Genomic DNA, 19,450 nt, shown 5'->3' on the forward strand with positions numbered 1-19,450 from the left:
AACAAAGTGCTCAACAATTGTAAAATATTAATTAGTATTCTGTATCACATTTCATACTAACTAAAGAATTAAATTTGCCAGTTTATTTATGTTTTGCACTAACAGTACAAAATTAAATTTCTGGTAGTTTACCTGTCTGGTTTTAGATCTTTATTGATACAGGAAACACCCACTGAAATGGCTGTTTTCTATAGTCAATGCTGAGCTAACAAACTGCTTTAACCCTTTACAGGCATTAAATGGGATTTCACACAGAGCTTCCCCATTTTTGCCAGACATTTGAAAGGATGGCTGCCAAGGACTTTAAAAAACAGCATAAAACCAATCAGCAAGCCTTACCCTTAAAACCAAAGTCTATTTGTTCAATGGGTGAAAAACCATATCCAACAGATACATCGCAATTCAGTGTAGAATGGTTAACAAAACACACTCCGCTACCCGCCCAGTAGAGATTTATTCTGTGAATAGTACTATCCAGCCTTTGAAAATCCAGGAGAGTTACTGTTGAGATTTCAGGAGTGAAAGGGTTAATACTTATGCTTTAAGGCCAGTGATAGACCACCGAGGTGGCAACTTCTTGCAGTCATGCAATGATCAAAATGTTAATCAATAAAAAGAACTGTTTCAGTAGATCCTGAAAACAACCACCCTAAGTAACTTTGTGTATACATGTACTCGACACCTTGGCTATATTGGGCATGCTGTATCAAAATAGTGCAATGGCAAAAATAATACTGTTTGCTGAGCGGTAAAGAAATTATTAATCTGATCCCTTGGTGAAGATTATTGAACCACCTGGAATGACCAGTGGTAACGCTGAGGATGACTAATACCCCATTGACACCAAAGCCTAAACATGCTTGAAGGCTGTTTTGTTAAACATGGTTTAACACAACAGCTCCATAGAAGCTGCTCAAATCAATATTTGGTTAACTTCAAATGTGGCACATTGAAAATACAATTTAGGAATTGCTTGAATCTCGTGGAAAATTTAGTTTTTCAGTTCTCTGCTTCTGATTTTTATTTAGTTAAACCTGGTTTAACTAAACAAGTTTTCTGGTGTGAATGGGGTATAAGTTACAAAATGAATTCATCAAGTTGATGCACAAATGTTTCAACTGGCCTCAGATATGGCAATGTCTGTCTTTTTGAAGTTAACTACAGATGACATGGACCAAAACTTACTGTGTAAAAGTTTAGAAATTTTTTTTGTAACTTACACTACAGCAAGCACCTAACAACTCGCTGACACCCTTTGATCAGAAGACCACTTTCCTTTCATTTTGCTTTTGACATGAATGGATGAATGGTATAGTAAATAATGAGGCCATTTGGCCCCATTTAGCCTCTATTAAAGGTATATCTGTTTGCATCAAGCCAAATTTCCAGACATGGGGAGTGAAAACCTAATCATTCGTGACATCTCCAAGTCACCTTTAACAGTACTTTTGTCTGCCATTCTCCACACCTAGAGCAACTAGTTTACAAATAAATTAGCATGGCAAAACAACCTATTCTTCCAGAATTGCCTCGCATTAAAATTGTGTCAACTAAAAAAATAGCTAACATAAATAAACTATCTCAATGTTGATCTTCCTTCAGGAACTGGAACACAGATGAAAAGTCTAGCTTAGCATATCCTTTATTGCACATTATTCTATAAATTTGATGAGCAAGTGAACCCATTGGTGTAGGAGTGGTAGTAGCAGTTGCTGCACTTTGAGCAAGACCTAAGTCCTGTAACAAAAAACAAAACTTTTTTAGTGCTTTTTGTTGACAAGAACGATCCATTTCTGAATTCCAAACATTCATGCTTTGATAATAAGGCTTACTGCAAAACCTAATTCTCCCATCACTTGCCCTTTACCCTCACTATGAAACAGAAGTATATTAAGTCTTTGTGGGCAAAACACTTTACTCTCACAGTGCCTCTCTTCACCCAGAAGGACAAATGGCTTCTGCCGAATTCTCGGGGGGGGGGGGGGTGAATGGTAATACTCCTAGTTGGCTGTGTGGGCCAATAGGCCCCTTACTGGAGCCTTTACAATAACTCACATGAACAGGTCATGGTCAGTTAAAGCACTCCTGAACTCTTCCTGTGTGGGAGGCTTTCCTGTGATACCTTGCCATCCATCTTCGCTGCAAGTGACAACAATTATTCATATAAGCTGGATTATACAAGCATTTTGATTGGTTTGTACTTGTGATCTATTAAAAAACAGGTGCAAGAGTAATGTCACCATCAACAACATTTTGCTTTCTTATCCTCTAAAATCATTACATGTTGCCAAAATGCCAAAATCAGTGACACACTTGGCTGGGCTTCCTGTCTCACTTTTTGTTCTTACTACATTTTGATGTCATCTGTGATCTATTACTAAACAGACACACAGCAACATTGAATCTATTTGTTCAGTTTATAATATATTGGTGTTACCTCTATCAACTTGTATAGCCTAGTTTAATATATAAGAAACACAACATCAGGTCTTTCTTCTGTTTCATTTGCTTCAATCGTTTGCTTGTGTTTTGTACCCTTCAAACCACTTCTGAAACATTTTCTGGGTGTTGGGTAGGTTATTCTGAGGATTGAGTGCATAGAATGTTTTCTCAGGATCAATCTCAGGCAACTGTCTTTGACACGATAACTATCAAGAGAAATGCAGAAAAAAAATATTAACTGACAATGAATATCAAGGTATTAAAAGCTAAGAATCTGGCACAAAAGTTGTTGTGGTAGGCAACCACATTTCAAAAGACCTTCATTCTATTCAATCAATTGACAATTTTTCCTGTATGCTTACCTTGGCTAATAGATAATGAAATGACAAACACTTTTTTTGTATCAGATCACAACTTCTTTTCCTAAAATTACAAAACTATTATTGTAAGGGAGAATTATGCTCCAGAAACCAAATGAGCCAGTTCTTTACACAAGGTCTAACCCAAACCATGGTTTACACAATCAGTGGGCATCAGGGTTGATATAATTAATTAAAATAAATTTCTTTCCACTGTTGACAGCATAGCAGAGATAAAAATCAATATGGTTCTGGGAGAAAACATGACAGTTGTTTGAGAAACAAGTCAGGTCTTCAAACTTTCAAAGACCTCTTAATGGAATGTGTACCTGGAAAAAGAGAAATTGCAGAGATGGGACCCTTGTCACAGGTAGGTCAAACAGGATCGGTATGCTTTCCCATGGAAGATGCTGAATATCTTATGAATCATAAAATACAGATCAGTTTGATGTATAGATATGCCAGAAATTGACTCTGGTTTCAAATATTGTAGAAGAGTATGTCCCAATACTGAATGAGTTGATAAGTAAGATCTGCTACCACAATTTAGGCACACATCTTGCAATTACAGCATATCTGTGCATGCCCATAAATCTACTTTAGTGTCTGAACACTTTGAATATAATGGTGAGCAACCAGTACCCATTAAACTAATGTTGCATATGACCACTTTTTAAACTAATATGGAATGTCAGTCCATTACAGATGCCTTTTCCCCCACCCTTGTGTTTGGCTAAGCTTTGATTCCTTGACAGTTCACCAACATCTATTTACAAAGAACCCACATATTGGTTGTTCAGTTTTCAGGTCTTCAGAGCTAGAGCTAGAATACATTTAATGGCTGATTACTAAACAAATGTAAGACCTAAAAAAGCTGGCTCTTACTTTTCCAAGAGTTAGGATTACAGGATGACGAGGAATGTTCTCTGCAGAGTGACCTCCAGACCTGAGAAGGAATTTTGTTGTCATCAATAATTTCTCGAGAGTACAAGTAATGAAGGTGAGAAAGAAAATTAACCTTTATGTTCCCTCGAACCTGTTTATGCAGCTTTTCTTGTCTGTATCTTCAAATAGCTTGTCAGTGAGGTTCTGAACTTCATCAAGTAGCTGAAACATGCAATGTGAGAGAACATGAAATGAGAGATGATTACTTAAGGGCCAAGGCTGAGGAACCTCCCTTTGTCTCTAGTTGCTAAGACTAAACACATTCTCCTGTCAGGCAATTGACGATGATAAACCAATAGAGTGCAATTTTATCAAACACCAAATAATCAAAACAAAAATAATCACAACAGCTTATTGCAATACAGGTTGAGAAGAAAAAAACCAGAGGGTTGCAATGTCTAGGAAACACAAGTGGACCAAATTACAATTTAGTTAATGTAAGTAGTTGCTAAATCTGACTTTAGCCCTTCATTAGAGTGAAGAGTTAGCCCTATGCTTTGACAAAAGCAGTGAAATTCCAACTTACTTTAGACACTTGATTATGAATTGTTTGCTTGGAACAAAAATTTTCTTCTTCTTACTTTTTCAAAAGAAGGTAAGCTAGCATATCCATGGCAGTAATTTCAATCAGTGCTTCAGCAGTTTCTTTTCTTGACAAGCAAAATGACGAATCTATGAGGACCTACAACAAACAAAGGACACTTACTAATAAAAATATTAATAATGACAATGGGATTTAGCTGGCAGCATTCCATGAGGTGGTTCTTCTTGTCCACTGGTTTAAAGTGAAATGTTGAAATGTTGGTTTTTGTGGAGGGAGGAAAACCAAGGAACCTGTATAAAAACCCTTGGAGCAAGGACATACCGACCCACATACCACATATGACACCAGGTCTGGGAATTGAACCTGTGGAACAGCAGGGAGGTGAGTGCTCTTGCCACTCAACCATCCCTAGTTTCCATTCGGTTACTATGCAAGGTTTTGCTACTTCAATTGTCATCTTTGGGTCAAGCACCAAAGATGGCACACAAATCATAACAAAGATTGATGGACAAAACATTTTTCATACAATCTGCCATCCTTATAACTCGGGAAACTCTGATTGATTCATGCACAACATACTTCAAGCAAATGATTATCAGGACGGCATCCACACAGGATTGAAACTTTCTCTTCCAACTCTCTGGCTAAGGATGCTATTGATTCACAATACTCTTCATCAATAGGCTGACCAAGAAGAACTCCTCTCCATCTTCCAAGCCAAGAACCTTCAAGTTTCTCCAAAAGGTTCTAAAGAAATGACCATAATTATTACAATTTAGACTTTCAGTTATGTCATAGGAGAGGATACACATTCATGGCTCGTGAGAGTTGAAATGCTGATCACCTTCATTCTCCTGTCAAGCCTTGTCCTTAGTGTCCACCACTCGGTTGTGTTGTTAATATTCATGCTTTTGATGCTGTCATTCATTACGTCTGTAAATTCCTCCAATACACCAGACTGGAACAGCTTTGAAAGATCCACAACAACTTTGTCTCCCTTTACAAAATAAATTGTTTCAGTCAATAGTTAATTAGGTTAATTTACTTCGCCAACCCTGTTCTTGTGCTTTTATCATTACTTACAGACTTTCTAGTGGTTAAATGAGAAATTATCTACTAGTAAGCGCAGGTTACCCCCACTGTTTTGTCAGATATCCAGACAGTTTGCTCAGACGTATTTCTAGTGATCTTCTACAATAAAGAGGTATTGTGAGAATTCAGTGTTTTACCCAAAAACCCCTCATGGTGACCTTGGACAAAGCTTCCACCTGCACTACAGAATCTCAACTGACTGTAATCTACTACCTCCTCCAACGTAGAGGTGAGAGGTCCACTCTCCCTAAATATAACAACAGAGTAACCGCAATATAACCAAGTTGTTACAAACACATCGACATACAGTGCAATCCTTGTTCTGTGCTTCTCCAGATGTTGTGTTAATCTTAACCACAGCAGGATCACAGTCAGCCCTTACCCTGCAGATCAGCAGTTCTCTGTCCTTGCTTACTGGATGTGTGAAGGTTTCCAAAGTGCAAACAGTCCACTCCAGAAAACAATAATTCTAATTTCTTACCTTGTCAATATCACACTATAGGATTATTGCCAAAATTCATTATTTGCTCAACGTAACAAATTAAATTTCAGTTCTACTTGTCAAAGGAACTAAAAATTCATGGCAAATGTAATCATCTATGTGTAGCATGAGCTGAAGAATTGGGAAGAGTCAAATGAGGTGGTCTGGTAACAAAAAGTTTTTAACAAAGTAATTTTGCTTAAAGAATTATGTTAAATTAGTGATAATTACATTTCGCTAGAAAAAAATATTCTCCTGTTATAAGAGTCACATTGTTCTACAAACCAATCCTGAGAAAGTTGAATAGTTAAACACTTTCTTTGAAGCTGGTTTGGCTGCATAACACAGCTGAAAGCTCGCTATTGCTTGTAAAATAACTATAATGTACCTTTAGGCATGTTCTGCAATAGGGAAATTTCTTCAGGAGTGAAGAGACCGTGTTTGTATCTCTCAGTTGCACACAAGGAAAACTTCATGATGTTTCAAGTCTTGACCAGGGCAGCCAGTTTTTGGTGAGCAGTATTAGTTGAAGAGTCATCAAGTGACAAGGAGGAAAGACGTTCTGCAAGCTTCACCAGATCTCCTTTGTTTTCCTAACAGACAAAAAGGAAATAACAAAATAAAGAGAAATCTACTTGTAGATTTATTAAGTTCCCTGCTCTGGCATCCCATGTTCTAGTTCCCTGTTATGACATCCCATGTCTTACAGTAGTTCCCTGTTCTGGCATCCATGTTCTAGTTCCCTGTTCTGTAATCCCCTGTTCTGGCAGCCATGTTCTAGTTCCTTGTTCTGGCATCAAAGGTTCTAGTTCCTTGTTTTTGCATCCCATATAAAGGAGCAGATAAACTTTGAGTCACTTAGTGCCACAGTAATTGGGGATACCAGTAAACACGGAGAGTTGTGTGCCATGTCTAAGAGGTAAAAGCATCCAACTGGTTTTCACAAGGTCACGAAAAATCTCTCCCTTTTGTATACATAACAAATAGAAGTCTATCAAATGCAACAGTAGCTACAAGTACTCACAAGCAAAGGTGTTATCATATATACCAAAGGTTTAGAAAAATCCTTTGCTATTCTCCTAAAATAACAAAACCACAGGGATTCAATTGAAAATATCCCTGGTCACTAGTCAGTGAAGTCATCTTTAATTAATCTGAGTTGAAACTTCAACTTAAATTAACAAAAAGGATGTAAACTTTGCCATTATCTTTGTAGTCTAGATGAGTCTTCTAAAAACTAGTTCCAAATTAATCTTTAGAGGTAAACAATTCCCCTTTGGCATCTTTACTATAGCTAAGATATCTTGCTCTATGGGGACATAAGAAGTTGAAATGAAATTTGTTTATACATTTGCCGTAATTGCAAACAAAAAAAAAAAAAAGAAAAAAATTTGAAAAATAACTGTTTTGCTGGTTTGGACAAGGCAAATTTACCAATTACCAGCAGATTAATTCAATGTTGAATTCACATCAGGGGAATAAAACAAAAGAAATTAACCCTTCATTTTCAGCACAACTTCATGTTCAGCAAACAATTTTTAAGATCTTACTTTATTCTCTTTCCTGTTCTGGTAACAGCTTGATGTCTAAGAGTAACAGACAAGGACAGTTAATATTATCCTCAAAATTCTCTCATCTAAAATTTTGGATTGATGCTCCTTGACTTTCTGATCTAGTGTGGGTCCAAAAGTTTAACAGAGCTTTTACTAAACATTAATAAATCACCTGTATGGTAGGCAAAATTGCCTTGCTAGTGCAACACCATCCACAAACTGCCTCAAAGCTTCCCTCACAGCTCCCTGATGAGCATACAGCTGACCAACTTGTAACAGGGATGAGAGCAAGTCATTTAGGATTGACAAACTAGAAAGGTTTTGGCCAGAACTTTCTGATGTGGCTAGCAAATCTGCACAAACAAAAGGAATAGATGCCAAAATATGTGATTAAAAGTTTAATAATAAAACAGAAGAAAACTCTCCCATGTTTCAGGCCAGTTTGATTGCACTTTTCTCTATATTTTAATCAGGATAATAACACATCCAATTACAAGCACAACTCTATCTCAAAGCCTGAATTAGGATTGCAAGGTATTGCCAACCACATGATTTAGGTATATATTATCAGGGGCTTCATTAATGTTTTCTGCAGGAGGGAAACTGGTTTTCACAGGCGGGCAAAACTCTTTGAACTGAACTTCTTTATAAGATAAACTTTCCTCCAGACCGTCAAATCAGGTGGGCAAAACCGTCCTCACAACTGGTCAATTTGCCCGGTGCCTGGCCCTTAATGAAACCCCTGTATTATCCCAGTCATCAGAACACATTGTCCCTAGTAGAAGCTCATAGAAATCAGGGGCACTACTTTGCAAGCAGGGCTCTGCAGAATTGTGTCAAGAATAAAAGGAAACAAAAATTCCTCAATCACCTTACCCAACAAATTTTCCTTTTGCTTGTGTATCTGTTTGCCAGTACAAAACGCATCTAAACCAAAGATTTCTTCAGCCATTTGTGTTAGTTTATGAAGTGCATCCATAGCCCATTCCAGGAGTCAGTGAACCAAGTAGAGGATCTCAACAATGATAATACTAAAAAACATAACTGTCACCTGGGAATTACTCATAAACTCATGAATTGATTCACTGATCAAAAATTATCTGGTTGAACAGACTGTTTTGTTGGTACTAAGTCTGCCTAAATTTTCACAGGTCACTTGGCGACGGTTTATGAAAACAATGAAATAAAAAATCAATATTGGGGAGCTGGGATTGGGCGGTGGTGAGGTCACTTGCCTCCCATTAGTTCAATTCTTGGACCTGGTGTCACATGTGGGTTGAGTTTGTTGTTAGTTTTCTTCCTTACTCCAAGGATCTTTCTAGGGGTCTCCAAAAACAAACACTCCAAATTCCAATTAGACCTAGTATCAGTGGACAAGAAGAGCCATCTTATGGAATATCCACTGCTAAATTCCCATTTCCATTATGAAAAAGTTACTGAATAACTGTGGAGAAGAGTAGATCTAAGTTTTGGAAAGAGGAATTTCCAAAGAAGAAGAGTGAACTTACCAACTATTATCTTAAATTTGTGGATTGTGGGTGGGAGCATTGCATATTCACAGCAAATTGATTTCCATCTGGCTTTCAACAGGTGGGACTTGTAACTCTTGTGTGTGAAGACGTCACTCTGCAGTGCTTCCTTCAGGGAGACCTCCCCTTCCGAATACTAAACATTAATCAATGAAAACCACAACTGACACACACATCACAAACTGAACAATCCCATGTTTACACGTACTGCCTATTATAGACCTGTTTAATTGGTATTTCCTCCTATACCGTATATTGTATAATATACATGAAAAAATTTCTCAGTTCTGATTGGTTAAGATGAACGCAGTTTTCAGTTAATTCAGTGCAGAAGAGAGTTAATTCAGTACAGAAGAGGGTTAATTCAGTGCAAAGAAAGAAACAAACCAGACATTCTGATTGGTCAGAATAATTGGTCAATGTCAATGTCAATGTCAAGGTCAATGTCACTTGCAGGATTTCAATAAATTATTTTTGCACGTGATGCATGCGCTTTTCTTCCACGTAGTTATGAGAAGCTACCTCGTATTTTTTCATGTATATTATTAATACATAATCACATGATTTTCTCGTGCAATTTGGAATAAATAATCACTTGTAAATGTTTTCAAAGATCACAAATTGCACTCACCCTATGGGCTCATGCAATTTTGTTAGTCTTTGAAAAAATTTACTCGTGCTTATTTATTCCAAATTGCACTCAAAATCATGTGATTACTATACAAATTGGATTTCCCTGCTGCTCTCAGAGGCTAGCTGGCCCACAGTTTCCTTGCCTAAAGCTATTCCAAGTTCTTCAGCACAAAGAAAAATCACCAACATGGAGCTAGAGTACCACGTATACATGTATGCCTGCATGATGAATGCTTGTTTAACCCTTTGACTCCCATGTCAGAGACCAAGACAGGAATTCTCCTTACAACATCAGTACAATGTCAAGCAGACAAGTGAGGAGAATAAAGAAAAAAATCAATTGTAGAGGATTATTTAGTTAATCCAATACCAAATTTTCCAAACTTACATCACGAGAAGTGTTTGGCAGACAGTAAGTAGAGTTAGTTAAAGCAGTGATAGGGTTAATAATGATTTTGATTTTTCATACCTTTCCTGTGACTAGCAAATAGTGACTCTTGGCCAACAAGAACTGAACCCATGAAGTACTGCAGGGCTCAAATCTATCAACCAGGTTACTTGTATGAGACAGAATAATTGAAGCATGTGACAAGTCCAGAATGTCACACAATGAGTGAACAGCATCACTTAGGGCACACAATCCATTATCCAGCATATCTTTGGTACCAACTGACTGGGATATACTGGCAGCCATGCAAAGAGCACTAGCTTTTTTTAAGGGCTGCAAGAAAACAATTCATTCATTGAATGAATAAAGGGGGTAAGATTCTGATGGGAAACTGTTGTAAATTAAAATAGTAAATAGTTTCACTGATAAAATACATATCAAGTGTTACATATAAAGTGTAATGGGCTAAAATGTGTATTAATTACTTACAGCCAAGTTATGCTTAAAACCAAGTCTATTAATAAAAGAATTTTTAAAACGCTCAGTATTGCAAAGCGGATATAAATTATTGGCTTAACTTGCCTAAGCCTAAGGGTAGCAGAGTTAATCCTGGGAAGGGAGGGGTGCAATGGAAGATGTTCCCACACGCTTAATTTTTTGAAGATACCCATATGTTGTGCTGCATCAGATGGGGCAGATGGGGGGGGGGGGGGTGGAATTATAAGTACATATAATTTGGTTTCATCAGCTGAGTTGATAATGTACATGCCAATCGGATGCTGAAAACAATTTCTGAAGCTGATGTTTCAAGTATTAACCCTTCACCATTTGCTCTGATAAAGGGCTTAACCTTGGAATATCAGCTTTAGAAATTCTTTGCTGCGGCCAATTAATATTTATTAACCCAGTTGATACAACCAAATTATCTTGTAATAACCTCCAACAATGCAAAACCTACATTATTCATTACACCACTGATAACAAAGGGAAGGATCCTCACTGTATAAAATTTCCCAGTCGAGATAAAAAAGACCTGACTGGAGAAAATCATTCTTTTCTGTTGAGTGATAGCCTTTTCCTTCAAATACTTAAATCTCTTAAAACTGCTGTCATTTCTTGTACCGAAACATTTTTTTAACATTTCCATTGCCATGGTCATGTTGTGACAGGACTGCATGAACAGTTAATTGCCTGTGGGAAATCCAAATCGTCACCAATGAAAGTACGTAGCAGGTTTCACCTGTTTTAAAAGCCCAAATATTTCAGCGGTGATAAGCAAGTAATGATATGTCTCTTCAGGATTAATAAGACGGTCCAGGTCAACCTAGAACATAAAAAAAAATTCAGTGAGAATAACATTCATGCAAGATTAAATGTATTGTATACAGTGGGAGATGCAGTAACCCAATGGTTAGTATGCTGCACTGCGGGTCAAGAGGTCTGGGTTTGAGAACTGGCTGGGTCATTTTGCTGTGTCCACTTGGGCAAAACACAGCTTTCTTTTCTATCACGTGCCTCTCTGTAACCAGGAGTACAGATGAAAAGCCTGCCAAGTGATAAAATGCTGGGGGAAGGGGATAACCTTGCAATGGACTAGCATCCCATCTTGGGGGAGTAGTCATACGCCTAGTTGCTTAGCCCTTTAACTCCCAGAAATGATTTAAACATGTATCTTCTCCCTTTAAAGCCCATACATGATTCAACAGGTAATGAGAATACTTGAACTTATCATGTAGAAGTTGTTCTCTTGATCTAACACCAAATTCTTATAACTTATTTACAAGGAAATGTGTAGCAGCTAGAGGGGAGAATTAGTGATTAGGTCTTGGGATTTAAAGGGTGAATTCAATGGAAACCAGGATAACCTCGGGCTGGGTGGGCACTCTGTTTGAGTGCAGACTTAGCACAGCATTTAAATTTTAGTAATCCATAAATCTTTAATGGCACATCTTTCAAATTGTTTAAGTACCTATCGTAAAACGTCTGAAAGTATCAAAAGCTGATACCTATTTAGTTCTCACAACAAATTCCCCATGAAAGAAAACTGTTCTTGGAATTTTAAAGTTTCACTTGTTTTCAAATAAAGAATTCTCACTGCCAGTGAAAAAATATTAATGTTTTGGAAATTAAAGTAAAAAAATATATTACATAGCCCTAAAATGCTTTTTCCAGGAAACATTTACCTTTCCACTGGTGTCTTGTTGCAGTGATTTGGTCCTTGGTGACGTCCACATTTCCAAAGCTGCACAAAGTGATTCCATAAATGGTTGCTCCAGGCAGATATCTTCTATCTGAAAAGTTACACCAACATTTCATTTGACAGTCTGATATTTTGAGGGAATGAGGTGCTTTTGGGGATGCACCGGAGGTGCAATGTCAGGGCCCCTTTCCCTTCTGCACGGTCCTCCATGTACACGTACAGGTACAGTATGTTGTTGTTGTAGAAAAACTGACTACAAAATTCATGTCTATTGTAAAACAGGCACATGACATTTCATCAAAGACAACAATTTGTTCCTGAAAATGTGTTGAACAAGGAACAATATAAAATCTGTATAAGTAATGTTCACTCTAGACTTCAAGTTAACTGAAATCAACTTCTTGCCCCAGTGCGTCTCTTTGTTGGAGGCACACTCAGTGGCCTAACAGATAGCCTGCAGCCAGCACGACCTCAAGAAATCCAAATTTGAGACCTGGGTGGGTCACCAAATTGTCAGATCAGATCTTAATCAAAAAAGTTTCCAGTACTTTCCTCTTCTCCTTCATAACTGTCAGAAAGCTCTGGCCTTGCTGAAGTTGCTCTCTCATTTACTGCATCTTTGTGCTCAAGCAAAGCCTGCCATAAATATGCAGCACCAAGTCTATCCAGCAAACGTGAATGCATGTTTTTCTCCTCATCCTGACTATCTGTTGAGTCCAATAACTGCTCTAGAGTCTCCCCAGCTTCTTGACAGTACTGCGGTGCAGATCTAAAGAAACTCAGCTACTATTAGTGTCGAGCCCTGCAGTGTCTGCTCATCGCAGGTCTAGGTTTCTTCTGATGCAGATTTGATGTACTTGAAAGGGATCAATTTTTTTTGTCCCTGCCCATCAAGGTGTCTGCTGAGTAAAGATTCATTTTAATAAAAGTAACTGACAGTTTGAATGACCAACTTTGTCCTTTCAATAAGAAGATGATAAAAATTCTTCACAATTAATAGGAGACTTGGTCAATCCATGGTTACCATGCTGAACTCCAATTTAAGAGGACTGTTTTGGAGTCCTAACCAAGGCCACTGTGTTTTGTTCTCAGGCAACCCACTCTAGTTTCATACTGACCCTTTCCAACCATGAGTATGGATTGGTAATAGCAACTTAAATGCTGTGGATTTACAAGCAAGGGCTCGAAATTAATGGTAACCCATTAACCAATGGTTAGTAATTTTCAACGTTTGGTTACTAAAAATTTGTCCAACTAACCCGACATGGTGAGTAAAATTTTCTAACATATTTAAACATCAGTAGACCTCAGGGCAAAGAGCATGTAGGCCCGACTCTCAGAGGAATACTTAGAATACTCAAGTTGTTAAGTCAACTTTAACTCTTTTTAGAGAATGCTGTAGATGTACTGTTCTTGACTAATCATGGTAAACAAGAGGGAAATAAAATAGGTGGATAATTGTCTACGTTTTTGAGGTCACTATGCAATTTCAGCTACTCTTTAATTTGTCCTAGTTGTTATTATCAAAATGTTCAATATTTGAGATATCGTAACTTGTGAGCTTGGATACCAAACTTTATTATTTGGTTAGTAAAAAAGATGTCTACTAACCCGAAGGGTTAGTGATCCAAAAATTAAATTGGAGCCCTGCCTGCCATTGACTAACATCCTGTCCAACAGCACTAGGCCTTTCAGGCTGGTAGCTGAGAAGTTAGGCTACTGGCTGAAATTTCAAGTGAGGTGGCTCAAAGGCGGTGAACAATTGTAAGTGTACAATGAAATATATGAAGTTCATATATTTTGAACTGCGGTATTAGATACGCATGATGCACAATCCTCGCAGTAGATAGCGCTATTGCTTAAATACACTGTAGCGCTATTGCTTAAATAGCGCTATCTACTGCGAGGATAGTGCATCATACGTATCTCATACCACAGTTCAAAATATATGAACTTCATATATTTCATTGTATCTAATTTATCACTTTCACGGGTTTATTACGAATCAACTTAACGGCCTGCTCCCAGTTGGCTTGTTAGCTGAATTGGTAGACCGCTGCACTAGTATCGCAGAGGTCAGAGGTTCCAATCCCATACAGGCCTGATTTTTTTTTCAGGTCTGATTTTCACTATTGCTTAAATAGCACTATCTACTGCAAGGATCGCGCATCATACATAATTGTAAGTGTGTAACCTTGGAATGGCTGGTTGTGCTTTACCAGGTGATTGCTGGCCAAAAATCCAGCTGCCGACTTCCACTTTTCTTCTGCCAAATTTCACCAGCAGCTGAGAGTTAGCAACAGCTCTGGCCTGTATGTCAGCTGGTAACCATTAAACCTATACAGGATAAGACACTTACCTCTCTTCTTCAAGGTCTACCTCTCCTAAGCTATGCAGGGCTATAGCAAGTTCTAATGCAGCTGATGCATAGTGAAACTCATCTTTGTGAACAACGTACAGCTCTCTCAACTGTTTGATGACAGCAATTTGCTCTACTGCTGTGTCATAGCTGAAAAAGTTTGGAACAATTCAATCAAACATTTTGGCAGGTACAGTTGTACTTCACTTATGAAAGGGGAAACCATAAGAAGAAGTCAGAATGTAAAAGAAAGTATTTTGTTACCTTTTGGTCTTGTAACAAGCAAGCTCTTCCTGCAAAACAAAACAGAGCTGGCTTCCTTCTACATCTTTTGCATCTTCTTGCTCTGCAAATGCACTGCATAGGGTTCTGAGAAGAAAAAAGAACCAAGAAATTTCTTCAGACAGTTTCCAATTTACTCAATCTTACTTTAATTATGTAATTCTTCAACACCATAATGATTATATCATTTTGTCTTTTTTTATCACTATGCCTTATCTCTCCAGAGTCAACCTTAAAAATATTAGAATTCCCCCAAGTTTTTTCTTCCCTCTTTAAATTAATTTTATCTGATCCTTTTGAAGCCTTGAACGAGCCAAAAACTAGGATTTTGGTGTATTGAGGTGAGGAATCTGCCACATTTCAACGGTTATGTTATGATAGTGCTTGAATAATTTTTATTCACTTGCTGCAATGCATAAAAAACTCACTCCTCCCTTTTCTGATGCATCGCAACTTGTGAATAGAAATCGTTTGAGGGCACTTTCCATGGAATAATCCTTATATTTGCTGCATGTATGTATGTTCTGTTTGATTATGAAAACAACATGCATGTATTTGATCAAGTTTAAACAAATTAAAACCAATTTTCTAGAGTTCTTGTAACCTTTTTTTACACATTATGATCTGACATCTGCTTAAAACTCATAAGCTTTAAGTTAATCGACATCAAAATACTAATATTTATTTTGAACTCTATTGCAAACCTGCATCTCTCAGACTGTTTTTCTCCCTCCTGTAGATCCTTCACCAGCTCATGTTTCACTGAGACCCATTGTCTGACTGGCTGTTTTAGGGTGTGGGCATCAGAGGCTGTTTTCAGTGCTACCAGGACCACAGTTGAAGCAGTCTTTAGTGCATCCCTGATTCTTCCGGCTCTTCTTTGACAGTCAACTAGCAAGGCATACTTTGTGAGTAGCTTCACCTGAAAAGTATTTTTCAAACATTGCCAAATAAACATTTTCAAAACTCACCATGTCATTGTTAGCCAAAATTAGATTTGTGATCAGCAACTTATTCTACATTCACCCTTTAACTCCCATGAGTGACCAAGACAGAATTTCTCCTTACTGTATCAACACTATATCAAACAGACAAGTAATGAGAATAAAGACAAATACCAATTGATAAAGGGATTATAAGTTAAGCTAATACCAAATTCTCCAAACTTAGATCATAGAAATTGTGAAGCAGACACTAAGGAGAATTATGAATGAAATCTTGGGAGTGAAAGAGTAATAAGTTTTCCCCTCTTACCCACCCTTGTTCCTATTTGGTTCATCGCAAACCTGTTTCATGTTTGTAGCCATAGCAAATTGACCTCATGAGCTAGAAGGCCTATCTTGTCACAGCTTATTTCAGTTTCAGAATCATGAACTGATTAGGAGTGTTGGTGATTCCCCCTAGAAAGAATACCAGTTCATGAAAAGGTTACTCCCCTCTAGCGCTCCACACTAATGGTAGCCAACTAGCCACAGACTAGTGGAAATTCAGTTTTGGCTAGTGGTTTCTGATTTCCAACAGCCAGTTTGGCTAGTAAACAAACTAAAATTGCTGTAACATCTAAGATGTCACTGGCCACTTGGCTAGTAAGTTGAAAAGTTCAGCACAAAACTTTTTGTCAAAGTTTCCCTTAAAGTCTTCCAAAACCCCTTTATACTCCTGTGCTGGGTTGTTCTTTACTTCTACATGTGTTTAGCTACCAGTAATTAAGAAATTTGTCGAATTCTGGCAGTTGTTGACTGTATGAAAGGACCTTGTTCTAGCTTAGAACACCTGCTTCCCATAAGACAGTCTTGAAACAATACTTGAATGTAACATTTTCAGCAAGGAAAACTCTCATGTATAGGGTCAAACCATAGTTCAACTGAACTATTAATTATTTCAATAAACTTTAAATTATAGTACCTTCATCAATTGAACAGACTTTACCTCTTCAGCTTGGACAATGATTTTCTCTTCTGTTTCAGCTCCAAAGCTACAGATTCTTAACTCATCACAGGCAAGAGCCAGCAATGGCACTCCGTCAGTAAAACAGTCGCTTTGATAGGACACACAGCCTACATTGTAAACAGTACTACCCAGCCATCACAGCTCATTAAGAGATAAAGGAATATCAGGGTCTTCAAGAGCATCGTGAATAACCTTGCTTGCTTGCTGTGCAACTGTAACACATTCTCTCAGAATGTGAATTCTGTGAAGAAAACAAAACTGTGAATCAAAAACTGCACTTTGAATGACAACATACAGTTGTACTTCACCCATCACCTCTCACAAACTGACTAGTAACAAACAGTAGAATACTTTCCTTCCACAAGATAAGGAGTTCTATTTGACAATGGAGACCATCCATTTATTCGAAGAGAGAGTGAAGAGAGCCCCTTCTCCATTTTTCCACCATCATAGTTTTTCCAGGACTTGACCACTTGAATGAACTTGAGCAAGTCATTAGCATGACAAAAAGCCTGGTCAAACTGACCCTTAGATATGAGCTGAACAATAATCAAATAAATTGTCTTGCCAAGTTGGTCCAGTGAAGGAATAAACTTGAGATATTTACCATTCTGAATAGACAATGTGTCGCTGAGCAACATACTCACTAAACAAAAATCCATAGAATTGTATATTAGTCAGTAATCATTTTAATTTTCACATTACTTCTAATGAAGGATAAGTATGAACTCTTACAAACAAAATTAACATTTTTCAACCATTTTAAGGAAGTTGTTCATTAGTATTTTACTACTACTAAAGTCAGTATTGTCCGTTCACCAAAATGATCAGGGGTTTTCTAAGAAGGTATACAGGTGTATTGTTTCCCACTATCACACAACTAGAAACTATATTTCGTGTAGGAGACAAAAGTCATTTTGAGATTGATTATCAAAGATAAGAAATAAAAAAAATTCTGAGGTTTCTTCAAGTCTCTTTTTTATATTCATGATGCTTGGAGAGGAAGGGACAAAAAAAGTCATAAACATTCAGGGTTCTCCTTAAGTACTGGCCACCATTTTAGAACATAAAAAAAACTACCTTGATTTTGAGTTGTGAAAAAACAACAAATTTCCTGAACAAACAACTTCCTTGAAGGCCATTTTCGCATAAACATCCACAAAAATATTTAAGGTTAAATTACATTTTCATGCTGGTTGAGCACCCATTCAATCTCTACCTAGCTCATGTTTACCTAGCCAACCAACTATCATATCACTTTGCATATACTTCCAAACAAATGCATGAGATAGAATTTTAGAGCCCATACATTTTAAATAGATTAAGTACAAACCAACTCAATTGGGGGTAACTGGGTCTTTATTGCCTAAGACCATATGCGATGCTCCCCATGACAGGGAGGTAAATAGAAGAAAAGAAAGAAAAAAAATTTTTTGCAGATTTTTACAGAGAGAGGAAAACAGGAAGACCTGGAGAAAATACTCTTGGAGTGAGGACAAGAACCAAAAACTGAGTCAACCCACATCCCATGCCAAGTCCAGGAATTGAACCTGCATCACAACATGGAGGGGGGGGTGAGTCCTCTCACCCCTGTGCCATCCCCTCTCCCAGAAACAAACTTTGTGGGCAGCATGCCCCAAGATCCCAGAATGCATGCAACTAACCATATACTGGCTAATAGCCAATCCTTTTTGAAAACTCTGTACACTTATTTTGCAGCTCTCACTTACCTAAATTTGAGGAGTTTGTGATTTCATCAAGGTGCTTCCCTTTTGCTTTGACTTTTTTCAAAGTCTCAATAGCCCATCTCAGAAACTTGGTTGAAAACAATGTGTATTTTGACACAGATTCTTCTGCAACTTTGCAACCCAACTTGCTGCCATTTTTGGCATTCAAGGGTGATCGTAGCGGAGAAAGATAGTCTAAAAGAAAATTAGAGAATTGCTTCATAAACATAATCATGCCATCTTTCAAAATGTTGTTTCATGTACTCACAAAAATATTAAACAGATTTCGCCTTTTTTAACCCTTTGACTTGGGGGTGACTAGCATCTCATTTCTCCTTACAATGTCACCCCCAAAACACACATAATTTGAGAACATGAGAATAACGGAATTGATCACCAACGGAAATGATCATCGATGAAAGAAGCTCTTAATTGTTGAATTAATTCTACTTATTGTCAGTATCTTTGGAAATGTGTAAAGTTCAGTATGCAAAACAAGTGTATTACATGGGTAAAACATTCTCCCGTCGATGAAGGCAAACGAATACCCTTTCCATCGATCGTGCGCAATTATTTTTCAGAAGAATGGTATTCCACATTTACTAAAATTCAATCGATGGAAAGTCAACATCGTTTCCCTGTAGCTTGATGATAATCATAAAACTGCACAAAACTTTAAAAGCTATCATAAGCTTGCTTTAAGGAAACATAATTGCAAAACTGGTGTCTTCAAACAAATCGTTTGTTTCACCATTCAGAATTCAGAATTCTTCCCCCTCCATGTATCCAAGAGGTCCGTTCCATCACAGGTTTTTCATCGTAATGGCTCTTGAAGAAGGTCCTCACGGAAACTTTAGTCGTGAGTTCCCGCTAGTATTGGTGAAACACCACTAATCAAATCAAAAATGGCGCCTTCTTTTTCACCGGTTAGGAGTCCATGTATGACCCCGTAAAATGTCCTGAGCT

General features: G+C 37.6%; 1 protein-coding gene and 1 long non-coding RNA gene across 3 annotated transcripts; both read right to left on the minus strand.

Moving 5' to 3' along the window:
* Positions 1–61: 61 nt before the first annotated feature.
* On the minus strand, positions 62–4,285 carry LOC148729704 (uncharacterized). 2 transcript variants are annotated; one of them, XR_015988598.1, is made up of 5 exons: positions 3,838–4,285; positions 3,687–3,747; positions 2,438–2,648; positions 2,056–2,139; positions 62–1,737 (listed from the first exon to the last, which is right to left on the minus strand). It is a non-coding gene; the product is annotated as an uncharacterized LOC148729704 (long non-coding RNA). The 2 variants fall into 2 exon arrangements; XR_015988599.1 differs by lacking the exons at positions 3,687–3,747; positions 3,838–4,285 and adding an exon at positions 2,805–3,123.
* An 879-nt stretch (positions 4,286–5,164) lies between these two features.
* LOC148729705 (uncharacterized) lies at positions 5,165–12,851 on the minus strand. The gene is made up of 11 exons (XM_088724777.1): positions 12,715–12,851; positions 12,150–12,257; positions 11,207–11,290; positions 10,048–10,299; positions 8,925–9,081; positions 8,293–8,343; positions 7,589–7,769; positions 7,414–7,449; positions 6,888–6,942; positions 6,252–6,456; positions 5,165–5,287 (listed from the first exon to the last, which is right to left on the minus strand). The coding sequence occupies exons 1-10, from the start codon at positions 12,772–12,774 to the stop codon at positions 6,346–6,348; spliced, it is 1,095 nt and encodes a 364-aa protein (XP_088580903.1). The 5' UTR covers positions 12,775–12,851; the 3' UTR covers positions 5,165–5,287; positions 6,252–6,345.
* Positions 12,852–19,450: the final 6,599 nt, after the last annotated feature.

Source organism: Stylophora pistillata, chromosome 6, assembly GCF_964205215.1.
Source record: "Stylophora pistillata chromosome 6, jaStyPist1.2, whole genome shotgun sequence".
Taxonomy (NCBI): Eukaryota; Metazoa; Cnidaria; class Anthozoa; order Scleractinia; family Pocilloporidae; genus Stylophora; species Stylophora pistillata.